Here is a 13,753-nt window from a genome sequence, read left to right on the forward strand (position 1 = left end):
TTGCTACCTTTTAGCATTTGTTGTTGTTGTTGTTCTCAGTGGCATTTAAATACTGCATATTCTTTATTTTATTCTTGGTCTTAAATTTAGTTTAATATTAAACAACTCAAATTCCATTAGCTGGCTTCACAGAGCTTAATAGCTACTGCTTGCTAGCAACAAAACAGGCATCCATTTAATAATGAAGCATACTGTTTTATGTACATTTTCTAAGCAAAATTGCAGAATGTGGCTTGCCCTTGCTTTTACAGTATGCCTGATTACATATGACATTCCAGCTACTGTATGGTGGTAAACCGGAATACTTATTGAAAAAGTGAATGAATCCTAACTTTACTTCATTTAATATTCAATAAGATAAAGAATGAAATATAAATTCTGGATTAAATTTATAATTTAAGTCTTAATGGTCAGACTGCGTCATTCCCAACAGTAAGTGTAAGTAACACCATAAACTCCAAATATTCAGCACTTAAAATAAGAGATTATAATGTGATTCAAAACAGAGTGAAAATACATTCATTTGTACAGGACCCATAATTCACAATTAACTGCTTTATGACAATAAAGATTTCTTTCTGCAAGTTCATATGATTATAGCTTTGTTGTAAGATGGTCCAACGTCCTACTTCCCAGAACCAGAGGTCTCTCTCCACTCTAACTCCATTTCCCTAACTATTCAACTACTCACGAAAGGCAATAAAGCAGTTTTAATTGCAGGCAAAGTTCACTGGCATTATTACCATTCAAATATACCCAATAATGCCTGTCTTAGGAAAACGTTTATAAAGTATTATTGTAACCGTTCACAAATTGATTCATTCACTTATAGAACACCTATAATCCAGGAGCCACTTAATACTGAAAACAAGCATCTTATAAAAGTACTTGTTACTTTTATCTGCCACAAATACTCTCCCCTCACCAACCATCAAGCCAAATATTTACCCTTACTTCTGTCCTATAATCTACTCACTGTGAACCTTAAGAAAAGTGGGATTTTGAAATCTCCAACATTAGTCACTAGGGAAGGTTGTGGACCTTTCAATAAGATGTTAGAATAGACCTCTACAAGTAATTGTACCCATAGAAGCCAACTCTACTTTCCAAGTTCAATATAAAATACTGTCTATGGAAGTAAAAAGTGGGATATCTTAGTGTTCTATGGATTGGTACTGAAAAAGATTCAAAAGAGCAGAAAAGAGCTAAAAGGTTCTGCCAGCTCTGAATTATATGTGAAAAAATGTCTGCAAAAGACTTGTCTTTCCCTATAAAAATGTGCTTAGACAATCTTCACTAAGCTATACTAAGCCTTTTGTACACAAGAAAAATAAACTAATTCTAATATTCAAATCTGATTCAAAGCTGTATATAATTAAACAAACATTTATTGATCGCTAAGTCTATACATAATATGCCAACATATGAAGTGTGACCCACCATTTTAGAATTTGTGTATCTTCTTCCCTCCAGATTAAGAAATAATTTCAGATGCATAATAAAAAGGAAGTGGCTAATTACACAACAAATTTACAGACGGATAGATGCTTACAGATTGAACTACACACTAGCATCACAAGTATAGTGAATCTCACAATACAAATAATTATATACAACTGAGAACTAAAGTGCAGGTTCAGCCGTCAACTATAAAGGCTTCTTCATTTTTTAAAAGTGCTAGTATTTAAGAAAGCCAATTAATGACTCTTCTTTCCCATCCAAAGAAACAAGGACACAGCTAGACACAGAGAGAATATATGGCACACTTGTTACTAATGAAGCTACTGAGAATATTCATAGATCTTTAAAATAAGAATGAAGTTATTTATTCTTGGTGAGATTACTCTATAAAATTTTTTATAAGGGAAGCCACGGTCCCGCAAGAAAATTACAAAAGCAAAAAGAAATTTTAAAAAATTGTGTTGCCACTGATTCCATGATAAGTAAAGGAGTTCAAAGAACTGTTAGATGAAATACAAATATTATGCAGCGATCTAGAATTTAAGTTAAATTTAAGATTTGGAACAATATAACCTCATCCCTACACTGTGTTGTTGCTCATCTTTCTGTCCCTGACTCTCCTCTGAAATGATGCAATACCCACATAGGATGCCCTATGAACAATTTAACAGCATTCTAAGAATAGGCTGAACCATTAATATTCTCCCTAGACTCTACCAAAGATTTCTGAAGTGCCTTCATAAATTTCCAGAACAACTTGAAATACACACAGGATCCTTTACTTCTTTACTTTACTTGTTTGGGGAATTGCAATTTAGTTTTTGTCATAACATGTGTATGGTTTCATCAATATTATTTCATTTGGTATATAGTGAAGTGTCCAACAGTTACTCATAAAATTCACCTGTTCTAAAATGAGGTAACTCTTAAAACTGCCCAAAGTCATAAAGCTAGAAGATGGAGTGGTCCAAAATCTAAGTCATGTTATTGCAAGTAGTCAGTTTAGGGAAGAACTGACGAGAAAACCATACAGGTGCAACCAGAATCATCTAATTTCTGTTCTCCAACTCTTCCTCATCTCCTCTCCTGAACCCACCAATTCAGTGAAACAGCTCTTGTTGAGGTAGCTAATGACCTACAACTGTTAAGTCCAGCCAATTCCCAGAACCCATCTTATTGAATCTTCATCATTTTACTCAGCTAATCACTTCCTCCTCTCTGAGATATTTCCTCTACTTGACTTGAAAGACAACACCTTTTCTTGGTTTGTCTCTTCCTATCCCCTCACTGGTTCCTCATCTCCCTGGTCACCATCTCTCTGGGTTAATTCCCAGACTTCTTCCCTTATCTTTTAGATTCATTCTTTTGGGTGAACTCATCCAGTTATGTGTCTTGAAGTTATATTCTAAGTACCAAGAATTAGTCATTATCTACAGCCTCATTTTTTTCTGTCTGAACTCCAGACATGAATAACCACATAGGTCCATGCCAGGCCCACTGTATTTAATAGAAATGGCAAAGTTAGTGTGACCAACTACCAAACTTGATTTTCCCTCAACCACAGTCCTTGTCCAGACTTCCACAATTCAGAAAGTTTAACTGTCTCCTTCATCTTTAGATTTGTCTTCAATCTCTCTCCATTCAAGCCATTTGCTCTCATTTGCTTTCCTATTACTGTGATAAAGACCATGACCAAAAGCAGCTTAAAGTTTATTTCACCTTAAAGTTTACCTTCTATCATGAAGAGAGGTTAAAGGAATAGCAGCCAGTATGGCAGGAGCTATTCCTTCAAACACACACCAGGCTCTTGCATCAGGGCCTGTACCCTTATTCTCTTCTTTGATGCTTGTCCACCATGCTGAATGCTCTCCCATCATGCTATAATCTGAATGCTTGAGTCCTTCTAAAATTAGTATGTTGAAGTCCCATGCCCAAAGTGATAAGTAGTGAGAGATAATACATCTGAGAATTGATAGGTTATAACATTGGAGTCCTTATGAATGGAATTAACACCTTAATAACTTCTAATTTCCTTCAGAAACCTCATCATCTATTTATATATATGGTATCTATTTACTTTTCACTGTGTTCCCACCCCGACCAAACCATTCAGCTAAATGAGGCTAGAACTTTGATACTTAAGATCCAGTGAATACCAAGTAAGTCTCCACTGAATGAACAGCATTGTGCAGTCTTTCTACTTTGCTCTGTTCCCACATCTGCTTGTCAACAAAAGATTGTTGGCTCTAACTTGAATATCACACATTAAACTTTAAACAGGTTGATTTTATCTCTGTCATATATCTGGTCTCTTGAAAATCTTCCAAGAAAGCTTAGATTCAAAGTAAAGAACATTCCAATCTATTTTTCTGCATCAATAGAATTAAGTTCCCTCTGACGTTCCTTTCAAACAGAATACAGATTAAAATAATTTTTGGATTATTTTACAAATTACAAAACATGATGCTACAGACAAAGCTAGCTTCGACAACCTTTTAAAATCATGTGCATATATGTGTGGGTTTGTGCATTTGAGTATATACTCTCAGAGGCCTTAACACGGGGTCAGCCCCACTAGAACTACAAGTACAGGTAGTTGTGAGCTGAAAATGCAGGTGCTAGGGCTAGAGCTCCATTCCTCTGTAGGAACAGCAAGTTCTCCTAATTGCTGAGCCATCTCTCCAGCCCCTAGATAATCTAAATTTGAAAACACTACTGCTAAGTCTCTATATTCTCATAAAGAAGCTTGATTTCTACAAACAATTCAAAAGCATCATCAAGATTTTTTGATAATTATTGTTCTACTATGCTTTCTGTTGTTATGATAAAACACTGACAAGATAAACTTAAGGGAGAATTGGCTTTTTTCTCACATTTCCAAGTCACAGTCCGTCTTTGAGGTAAGTCAAGGCAGAAACTAATGCAGAGACCATACAGGCATGGTATTTACTGGCTTGACCATCTTGTTTTTTATATATCTCAGGACCACTGCCCAGAGGTGGTACCACACACAGCGGGCTGGGCCCTCCCACATCAGTCATTAGTCAAGAAAATGCTCCCACAGATTTGCCTACAAATCAATCTGATCCAGACATTTTCTCAATTGAGATTCTCTCTTCACATTATGACTCTAGCTTGTGTCAAGTTGGCAAAATACTAGCCAGCACAGTTATATATATGATTCTTACTAGCTACAGAATTTAATCAATCTTAATGAATACTAAACAACTCTTCTCAATATAAAAGTAAGTCAAGCTAGTTCAGTAGTTAAAGGCATCTGTTGCCAAGTCTGACTAAATTTATTCCATGGGACCCTCATGCAAAGAAAACACTAACCCCAACCCCCAAGAGTTATCCTCTGCCTCTATGTTTGCCACAGCAAGCATAATAAACAAACAAACAAACAAATGCAATAAAGACTGTCCCAGTGTTGGAGAGATGGCTCAATGGTTAAGAGAACTGGCTGCTCTTTCAAAGGCCCCAGATTTAATGCCCAACAGCCATATGGGATCCCTAAACTGTCTGTAATTCCAGTCCCAGGGGATCAGATGCCTTATTCTAGCCTCTGTGGGTACCAGGGGCAAATGTGAAACACAGACATACATGCAGGCAAAACATTAAAAAGAAAAACAAAACAAAACAAAACACCCGGAGAAACATTGTGGTGTAGTATTAAGAAGAAATATGTAAGCACACTGGAAGAGACAGAAACACACACACACACTAAAATGGGAGGATTAGGTTAGATATAGCGGCACAGCACATGCCTTCAGTTCCAGTAGTCCTTGAGGTAGGTGGATGGATATTTGCCAGTTTGAGGCCAGCCTGGCCTACCTAGTAAGTTCCAGGCCAGCCAATGCAGCACAGTGAGAAACCTTGGGGGATGGAGAGTAGAGGTACCTAACTTAAATAATAAAAAAAAAAGAAAGAAAGAAATGGAAAAGTTTTAAAGGAATTATTTCCTGTTCTACCTAATCTGGATTTTTTTTTAATAGTTAAAAAGCAAAATGAATCTTCTGGCCTGGTATGGTGAGAAAAACCTGTAATCTCCACACCCAGCAGGAGCCTGAGGCTGGAGAATAAGGTTTAGAGGATAGCCTGAGCTACACAGAGACCCTGTCTCAAAAACTCAAACCCCAAAAACCAAAATGTTAGTCTTCAAACTTCCATTTTTACTAATTATTGTTATACACTGCATTATCATTTGCTTTGGAAATGAGGCATATTTTTTTCTATGAAAAGTAAGTGGTTCTAAGTAACACTTTACAGTTACCACAAAACGATTTGTGTGTAAGATTTTGAGTTGTTAAATATTTATAACTCTTACAAAAGTGAAAACTATTAAATTCACTATCATGGCAATTTTATACTGAATAATTTTATATTCAACTATGTAATTAAAACGCAATGACTAAAAATTAAATTGATATTTAATAGCTCAACTTAATTTCCTTTGAAATTTTACTATCTCAAGAAGTTCTGGGGGGATTTTTTGTTGTTGTTGTTTTTGTTTGTTTGTTTGTTTTGCTTCACAACTTATGTATTGTGTGAAGGACTCAATCAGAGCTTGGGAAATTCTCTTCCATTCCATGGTCATGAAGTTAGTGACACCTCTTCTTTTTTGGCCCACTGTTTTCGGGTAGCGCCTGGATAAATACCCTCCCTCAATAGCTCTCATGGAGAAATAAAACAGAACAAGAGCCTTTACAAGTTAAAACCAGAACAGAAAGGAACGGAGAGGCAAAGACGTATACACGGACTATCCTGGGCTCTCCCAACAGCACCCCAAATATCTCAAGCCCTGACAGCTTCTCCTAGGAGTCTCAGGACCCACCGGGAGGAAACTTCAAACTCTCTAGAGTTCCAACTGTAACACGAACACTAAGTAACAAACTATACCGATTACAAAACACAGTGCAAGAAAACTGCTAACAGACGCTGGGAAAAATGTATTTCTGTCTTCCCAGAAAGGGCGAGGGAGGGAAGCAGATGAAAGGAAAATATGTTTAAGTGGGAAGATGACAATTCGGGGTGACACATGGTTACTGTGTCACACTTGAGAAGGAGTAAGTGAAAAGCGGTCTACCCACACCTCTCTCCCTTGGTGTGTGTAGGGGGGAAAGGATGGTCTTCAGAAAGCCAAAGAAACGCTATCAGCAACCCGCGGGCTGGTTGCACCGACCTCACTGCCACTTAGATCAGAAGTTCCGAAGTTGGAGGGAGGGTGAAAAACCGGGAAGGGCTGGCGGTGAACCGGACCCGCGCTGGAGCGACCGCGTCCCGCCCGCCCGCCCGCCGCCGGCAGCCGGCAGCCCGCGCGCTTACCTGCTGCACCCCGAGGAACTCGTAGAAGTTCAACTGCACCTCCTCCACCAAGTCGAACAACTCCAGGTCTCCGCTCTCCCAGGCGCGCGCCGGCTCCACGGCCGCCAGCACGAACAGCAGCAGCGGCAGCCGCAGCCACAGCGGATGCACCGAGGACGCCACCGGCCCAGGACGCCGGCGCTGGGGAAGCCGCACGGCTCCGGAGCCGGGAGCCGACATCGCGCTGGGCTCCTGCCCGTCGGTCGGCAGCAACGCCGAGCGCCGGTCGAGAGCGCGGACGTGGCGGGTGGCGGGTGGCGCGGGGAGGACGGCGCCTGTCAGTCAGGGGCGCGGGCAGCCGCCCGGAAGCGGCCAGCCAGGCTGTCGGCTCGACCGGAGCACCGGGAGGCGCGGAGAGGACGACAGGCCCGGCCTGCGGGGAGCGGTGACCAGCTGCAGCCCGCCCTCCCTTTCCGGACCCTCGCCCCGGGCCTAGAAACAGCTGGAGCAGCCAGCGCCGGCACCTAGGCTGCCGTGTGGGAGAGGCTTCCCCAGGCCTCAGCCTATCCCAGGCCTCGCTTCCGGTGACATCACGTCTCCTAGCAACTGTGGGGCGGGGCCGGGGCCGGAAGTAGGCTTGCCCGGCGCTCTGAATCCTGGCCCTGGAGAACAGCCTTTCCGTGGCTGGCACGTGAACTGGCTGCATGTGTGTCGGCTTTGGTTAAGAGACATCGACAATCACAGACCTCCAGAACCCGGAACGCTTTCCTGTGGGTTTTCCTGCCCATGCTTTCTATCTTGCCCTCCTAAGTATTGACCATTAAAAGCATATTTCAGATTCGATGTATTGATTGAGACTTCTGTTCCTTTGCGTTTTATTATTAGATCAGTAAAAATAAGATGAATGGAACCAATCCTAAAACACACAGATCAACTCCAGTGTGTTTTGGAGGAGGGGGAAAGAGAAAAGGGATTTAAGGAAAAATATTATGTTCCTAATTATGAATGGAGATTTGCAGGTGTATGCATTGTAAATAAGCAGCCTGTCTCTTCCAGGAGATCTAAAGCCCCTTTCTGGCTTCTGAGGGATCCTGCACACACGTGATAACACATAAATTCGAACAAGTAAACAAAAATACACATAAATAAAAGTTAAAATAATTTTTAAAGTCTAAAAGTGTATGTATTTCCATTAAAAAAAAACAAAAACTAATCTTCAGCCTACTGTCGACTCACTTCTCGCTCTTGCAGAGGGCCAGAATTCTGCTCCCAGAACCCAGGCTGGGCTGACTCACAACCCCCTCTAACTCTTGCCCCAGAGGACCCAACACCCTCCTCTGGCTTCCACAAGCACCCATGCATGTGTACACACACATAATTAAAAATTAAGAAATCTTTCTATAAAAGACCTATCATCTTTTACCAAGTCCCTAAATGAAAGCTAATGTTTGTTCATTTGGTGTAGTTTCAAAATAATATGGCAACAACAAAAAACTATTACCCAACATCCATCTTTTCTTTATTTGATCATCATATTAAGTGTGATATTATTTGAACGTGATTTCATTTTGCCACAACTGTAGCAGTGTTAGTCTGAGCTCTCAGCAGACAGTCTAGTAGTTCCCTCTGGAACTCTATGTTGTCCAAGAACCCCAAGAACTTACTTCCATTTTCAGGGAGTCCATCACTTTCTAAAGCCGAGCTGACACAGAAGTAGAGTCGCCTGTTTGGTGCAGTGCTTCTCGCTAAGGCATTGATCTTGAAGATTCTTCCTGTCCAGTTTCAATGATGCTTTCTTCTCTGAAATGATGTTGTGTTTCAGGTCCCTGCAAAGACAGTAATTCTCTATGTTAACCATTGTGCCACAGAAGAAATGCTAATTGAATAACCTTTTGTTGAGGCCTGGCTGAAGGAGAGATAAACCTGTTTTGTAGGATCCCAAGTGCCGATTGAAACAATCTTGTGAGAGAACAGGTGAGGTTAATCCACTAGAAGACCCACCACCTCGTGCGGGAGTTTCATTGTTGCCAGCTGAAAAGATCCTGTGAACAGACTCTGGGAGGAGATATATAAATGAGCCCAGAACTGGAGGCGGGGCTTCTTGGAGACTTGGGATAGTTTTGGCTGCTCATTGCTGCACTTCAAGTTCCTCCTAGAGAGAACTGCAAGAGGGAAGGCTTCGGGGCTCCAGTTCCTGCTGAGGTTCTCAGTTCTGGTTACTCTAGGTTCCAGCAAAAGAAATCCTACAGATTGTGCCAGGAGAATCGTTCCTCAGAACTGATATCCTTACGATTTTGTTATTGTGTCCATTAATCCTCATTTCCTATTGTTTTGGTTAGCTCGGTCACTAAGTTGTTAATAAAATATATTGGTTAAGAAAATTGAGCATACACCTGGGCTGAGGGAGCTGGTGGCTATCAGCTGTTTTCTACCCTGGTGACGTTTACTGATCCTAGTCGTGGACTTGTTGGCTTTGGCCTGGCAGATAAAAAGAAATCAGTTTTCACTGTTTACTTTGAATTTGCATAATGGACTCTGTGTACAGAGGAGCCCCAAACGTGAAGCCAGCAGCCCCACAAGACACCTGCTAAGTCTTGGATATTGCTTGAGGCTATTGAGGTGCTGTGTTTGGAGTACAATCCTCTCATGTTCCACTTATGTAAGGCTGCCTACCTACAAGGAGGAGCCTACCTCAAACACACGGGCATCATTTTTCACACTCACGACCTCTGCAGTCACTTCTAAAGGTCCGTGAGGAAGATCTCTAAGGCCAAGGGGAGTGGATGCCTTCCTGTTTCCTGATCAGAAGATCAGAGGACTCATGAGCAGAAAGAAAGCAGAAATTGACTGACTCTTACTAACTTACCCAGTCACAAAGCAGCTCATTTATGACTGTGGAAGATAATCAGATGCTCTCCCTACGTGTCTAATTTCCATTTTAGGGCAAAATAAACACAATGTTGTCTATGGGAATTTGGTGTAAAACTCTGGAATCTATGGTTGTTTTTAAGTATAAGGTACGACAAGAGCAGGAAGTTTTGACCACTGTTAAAGAGGAGGGGGGAAAAAGAAAATAAAAGACCCACAGATAAAACATGTTAAAGTTTAGATAAGAGCTTTGAAGTGACTATTTGAAATGACTTATTTAAATAAAGCAATAGGTCATAAGATAGAGGAGGAGGAGAAAGTAGGTAAAATATACAGGAAGTTGCAAAATTTTAACAGTATCAGTGGGAAAACCTTGGAAAAATATAATATATGAAGTCAAGAACTCAGTAAGTGAGTTAAACTGCAGATTAGATGTAGCAGAACAGAGATTAGTGGGTTTCAGGGAAGATCAAGAAAAGAAAAAATAACCAAACCTGCTGGGTGTAGTGGCACATGCCTATAATCCCAGCATTCAGGACTCAAAGGTAGGTAGATCTCTGTGAGTTCGAGACCATTTGGTCTACGAAGCAAATTCAGGACAGCCAGTTCTACACAGAAAACCTGTGTGTGTGTGTGTGTGTGTGTGTGTGTGTGTGTGTGTGTGTGTGTGTAGACAAACAACTGCAGACAGCTAAGGAAACTGAGAGCAGGAAAAACAACAATGCCCATCAAGGGATGAATATGTTTTTCTTAAGTGTGGTATATTTAAACAATAGGGTCATCATTATTCCCCAAATGTATTATTTTTCAGCAACAAAGAGGAGTGAAGTATGTATACTTGTTGTAATATAGATGAACTCTGAAAATATGCCTAGTGAAAAAGAGCTAGTGAGAAAAGACGATATATTACAGGATTCTTTTTATACACAATGTCTAGAACAGGTGTATTTAGAAAGTAGATCAGCAGTTTCTTAGGGTTGATGATAGGTGATGCTAAGAGAGTCACTACCGATAGATGCTAACTTTCTTTAATGGAATAAATTTAAAATTAGATTGCGGTGACAGATTCAAAACTTTGACAACACACTAAAACTGTTGTCTTGTATTCTTTAAGGGGATTAACTGTATAAAAGTCAATTACATCTTGCTCCAACAGTTTCTAAAAAGAGACAGAAAGGCTCACTGGGGAATAACAGGCACGGCTCTGGCGGAGGCCCCGGGTTTGGGTCACAGCACCCATGCTGGGTGGCTCACTGTACCATGGGATGGCATGAGTCTTTCTAAGCCTCAGATCCCACTCAGTTAAGGATGCACCTCCTCCAACAAAGCCATCCCTTTTAGTCCTTCCTGAACAGCGTCACCAATTGGGGACCGAGTATTCAAACAAATATATGAGCTGATGGGGGTCATTCTCACCCAAGCTACCACATTCAAAAACATCTGTAACTCTGGCTTTCATGTGCTCTCATACACGTATTCCTACACACACACACACATACACACACACACACACACACACACACACACACACACACACACACTTAAAATTAAAGGGAGGGGGAGAACAGATGAAGCAAGTGCAACAAGTCTTCAAGAAAAGTAAGTACAACTTCAAAAGCTCAATTATATTGGACTTAAAGTGCAGAATAGCTTGTTGGATGTAGTGAAAGCAATAACTTTTCAAAGAGCGTTTGTAGCCTTAAACATCTTACAGAAGAAGAGCTAAATTAATTCAAGGAGTTACATGTGCCCAACATAGGGAATTACAGAAATAGTTGTGGCATAAACTGGAGTGGAATTTTCAATGAGGACATCAAATTGTTTTCAGCATGGCCTTTATGCAAGTGAGCCAGAAACAAAGCAGTTCATGTTTGGCTAAAGAATTTTCTTTTGTAATTCAAAATGTATAGGTTCTGTTATTGATGGGGCTTAAGGTGTGATAACATACCTGTGTGGGTAGGGTATATTGGCAATGAGGAAGTGGGGTGGGGGGACCCCGGGGTTCTGGCTGGGTGGTCATCCACACAGATTGCTAAGGGAAGTTCAGATGAAGAGGAGCATTGCACTGACCAGTGCTTTCTCTGGGGAAACGAGAAAGCGTACTTCATTCATTCTTCATCTTGTTGCTGTACCAAACGGTCTCGGAAAGGCATCACAGGGAAGGAAGGGCTCATTTTGCCTCATCACTCAAGAGTACAGTCCACCATAGTGCAGAACTCAAGCATGAGGCAGCTAGTCGCATCGCATCTACAGGTCAAGAACTTTAGAAAGACAGACACTGGCACTCAGCTCGCTTTTCCCTTTTTATTTTGCCTGGGAACCAGGCACACGGAGCACTGCCACCCACATTTAGGATGGAGATTCTTACTACAATTAACCCAGTCTAGAAATTCTCTCACAGATATAGCCAGGCTTGTCTCTTAAATGATCCCAGGTTCTCTCAAGTTGACAATAAATATTAACTAGTTCATATCCTATTTAATAGCCTGGTCAAGGACTCAAAAAGACTTAAATAAACTGATAATATAGCCCTCACTTTGGGGTAAAATCAAGTTTAACTATACCAAACAGAATTGAATATTTTACCTGTTATAGCTAAAATAAGAAAATATTTTGAAAAAAAAAAAACCACATTATTGCCCGACTTGCCTCATGATTTAGAAATACCTGGTGTTTTTAATCAAAACCTGCAATGTTCTCATTAGCCCCTATGAGGCTGTTTCTCAAATACAGGCATGTGTAATTCTAAGATAGCATTGTTCTTTAATGGAGCATTATCTTCACTCAATAATTTATTTGTCCAAACACCATTCACAAATTCATATTCAGTTAACAAAGGTTAGAAAAATATTGTTTTGGGGACGCACTTCTTGCGAAATAATCCCTTTTTATACGGCGCTATTGAATTTTAATTGTTTTGAAAGTCCTTATAAACAAATACAGATGTTCCTTGTGTTATAAATAATAAATATATTTCTAATGTGCTAACACTGTGGTTTTCACTTCAGTGAATAATGTACAAGTGCCTCGGTCTCATCGTGAATAGGAATATGGATTCTAGAATGGGACTGATTAAATTTTAACCCTGGCTCTACTCCTTTCTAGGTAGGTTATCTGTCTACCTCAGTTTCCACGTCTCTAAATTTTGATAACTACTAGGTCACCAAATTGCAAGGCTGTTTGGCAGCTGAAGAAAGCAGTGCCTAGTGTGTAGTAACTGCTATTTAAACATCACTATCATTTTCTGAGACATCTCTGCTCATTGGATTTAAGGTTTCTGCAAGAAGATCTCATCTGTTGGCACAAGTTTAGATCTAGTCTGTAAGGGCATTTATTATCAACCTTGGGCTGTGATTGCCTAGAAATTTATTGAACCCATCCAACCTTTTGATCATCCAGGATGGTAGGAGACAAGACTCTCTTTACAAAATAATAGGTATGAGAGCCGGTTTAACATTTTGTCCCAATTCCATAAAAATAGTATTCGTTATTTTTCATGTTGAGTAGATGCTGAATTAAGAGTTGATGACCAATTGAACAAATTGTACATGGGGTCACAGAAGAGTCAATGGTCACTGTCATCTTGAGCTAAAGTAGCATCAAAGTTTCAGATGGCAATTTCCTGCTTCTTGTAGACTTTATGATATACCACGGTAAGACCCATGTTAAAATGCCTCTCTTCTATCACATGAATTTACACTATACCATAGAAAGATCCATGTTCAAATGATATTTCCTGCTTCTTGTAGACTTTAGAATATATCATGGTAAGACCCATGTTAAAATGCCTCTTTTCTATCACATGAATTTATACTATACCATAGAAAGATCCATGTTAAAATAGTTCCTGCTTCTTGTAGACTTTATAATATACCATGATAAGACCCATGTTAAAATGATATTTCCTGCTTCTTGTAGACTTTATGATATACCATAGAAAGACCCATGTTAAAATGATATTTCCTGTTTCTTGTAGACTTTATAATATATCATAAGACCCATGTTAAAATGATACTTCCTGCTTCTTGTAGACTTTATGATATACCATAGAAAGACCCATGTTAAAATGTCTCTCTTCTATACCATGGCTCTAGCTACTGACTCAAATCACTATGACCTG

At 40.1% G+C, this 13,753-nt stretch overlaps 1 protein-coding gene across 3 annotated transcripts in view; it reads right to left on the minus strand.

Moving 5' to 3' along the window:
• DNAJC1 (DnaJ heat shock protein family (Hsp40) member C1) overlaps nt 1-7,390 on the minus strand; it is a 178,533-nt gene extending 171,143 nt beyond the window's left edge. For all 3 annotated transcript variants that reach the window (XR_014779388.1, XR_014779389.1, XM_084782463.1), the window contains exon 1: nt 6,787-7,390. Coding sequence is in view for 1 of the 3 variants with exons in the window: in XM_084782463.1 (XP_084638589.1) it covers nt 6,787-7,005 (219 nt within the window). In the remaining 2 variants the exon portion in view is untranslated. The remainder of the gene's footprint in view (nt 1-6,786) is intronic.
• Between the last annotated feature and the right edge of the window lie 6,363 nt (nt 7,391-13,753).

This window comes from Acomys minous (genome assembly GCF_964271855.1).
Source record: "Acomys minous genome assembly, chromosome: 5".
In the NCBI taxonomy this organism is placed as follows: Eukaryota; Metazoa; Chordata; class Mammalia; order Rodentia; family Muridae; genus Acomys; species Acomys minous.